At 63.4% G+C, this 1,857-nt stretch overlaps 1 protein-coding gene across 1 annotated transcript in view; it reads left to right on the forward strand.

The window, feature by feature from the left end:
- CUNH11orf96 (chromosome unknown C11orf96 homolog) overlaps positions 1-1,109 on the forward strand; it is a 1,383-nt gene extending 274 nt beyond the window's left edge. The window contains 2 exon segments of the mRNA XM_015477800.2: positions 1-71; positions 74-1,109. The exon segment at positions 1-71 is cut by the window's left edge and continues 274 nt beyond it. Of these exon segments, the coding sequence (XP_015333286.2) occupies positions 1-71; positions 74-483 (481 nt within the window). The 3' untranslated portion in view covers positions 484-1,109.
- Positions 1,110-1,857: the final 748 nt, after the last annotated feature.

Raw genomic sequence — 1,857 nt, forward strand, 5'->3', positions numbered from 1 at the left:
GTCCCCCGCCCGGCGCAGCCCAGGCTGCCTGCCGTCCGGGGCCCCGGCGCAGCGGCCGCCCCCTGAGAGCCCCAGCGCCCGCCACCCGGCCCCGCGGACGCCGGCGGCGCCATGGCGGCCGCCAAGCCCAGCGAGCTCATGGGCATCTGCTCCAGCTATCAGGCGGTGATGCCGCACTTCGTGTGCCTGGCCGACGAGTTCCCGCAGCCCGTGCGGCCCGCCAAGCTGTCCAAGGGCAAGGGCCGGCTGCGGCGGCCGCGCCAGTCCCGCTTCAAGACGCAGCCGGTGACCTTCGACGAGATCCAGGAGGTGGAGGAGGAAGGGGTGTCCCCCATGGAGGAGGAAAAGGCTAAGAAGTCGTTCCTGCAGAGCCTGGAGTGTCTGCGCCGCAGCACGCAGAGCCTGTCGCTGCAGAGGGAGCAGCTCAGCAGCTGCAAACTGAGGAACAGCCTGGACTCCAGCGACTCCGACTCGGCCCTGTGAGGGGCGCCGCCCGGAGGGGGGCACAAGCGCGCTTCCGCGGCCTGCCCCGGGGCCCGCGGGTGCACACCAAGAGGACCCGCGCCCCGCGCCGGGGGTACCCCTCAGGACCGGGGATCACCACCCCTCTCGCGCTTGGACTCCCGCCCCGCTGCGAACTGGTGGGTGCGCCCTCCGCTGCGCTTGCCCTGGCTCCTGCGCACTCGGGGACGCCAGGGAGGGGGGCTGCTTTCTTTGCCCTTGTAAATGTTTATTTTTTAACTCTTCCCAGTACGAACTGTGAGTGTGTGCGGGAGGCGGCCCGCGCTGACTCGCCCCGGTCTCGCCAGGGTAGCCGCTCCACGCCCGTGTCTGATGGTTTGCAACTCCGATTTTGCACACCGCTCCACCGTGCCCCCCAGAGCACACCTGTTCACACTCACGCCAACACTCTCTCGCTGAACACTTTTATAATTGTTAGGCGGGCTGATGGGACTTTGGTGCGCAGCGCAGCTGCTGCTGTGGCCCGAGGATTGATATTTATTTTTGCATTGCAACTGCTGGAGGCGTTTATTTAACGATCTTTTTACCCGGATATGTCTGTGAGGCTCCTGAATGGAGACAAATAAAGTCAATATATTTGCACAGTGCATTTCTGTAGGCTCTTGACTTCTTGAACCTTTGAGGCCCAGGCTCCCAAGACAGTGGGAGGTAAGGGAGGAGGTGCGGAGATCGGCGAGGCCCAAGTTGGAGGTTACTCCACACGCTTGTCACTGAACGAGGTGGATTCACCCTCCCCCTGTCCCAGGTGCGCGGCATTGATTTGCCTCCCTAGGTGGGACCACGTTCAGCCCAGGGTGCTCTGCCTCCCAGGTCTGTTCCTCCTCGCTGGCATCGGGGTGAAATGAAGCCGCTGGCGAGCCGAAGGCGGCCCTTTGAGGATGGAGAACGTCCTCCCAGATGCAATTGACTTCTCAGGGAGGCCAGGGTCCCGTCCTCTCCTGTCACCTAGCACAGAACACCCCACTTAGCCTAGCCTTTTCCCCGGCAGTGGCTTAAGGGAGCTACGAATCCTGGGGCAAGCAATGGGAAACTCAGGAGGGGGTGCTTGGACGTGGGGCCCGAGGAAGAGCGAGAGTGTGGGTGCACACACACTGTGGGATGTGGGTGAGGGCCTCGGGCTGTCCCATCCCGGCACTGACTCAATGCACCTGCGCTGTGGGAGCAAACAGCGGCGGTTCCTGACCTCAGGCTCCTTCTTCCAGCCCTTCTCCTTGGTCCCCTTCAGGGTTCCGCAGAGCGGGTGGGGCTTGTCTTTGGTCTAAGCCTTTACAGTGTCTGGGTATCACTGGGCACACCCCATCCCCATCGCAGGGCCTTTGTTTACAGACTAGCAAA

The sequence above is a fragment of the Marmota marmota genome, unplaced genomic scaffold (genome assembly GCF_001458135.2).
Source record: "Marmota marmota marmota unplaced genomic scaffold, marMar, whole genome shotgun sequence".
Taxonomy (NCBI): Eukaryota; Metazoa; Chordata; class Mammalia; order Rodentia; family Sciuridae; genus Marmota; species Marmota marmota.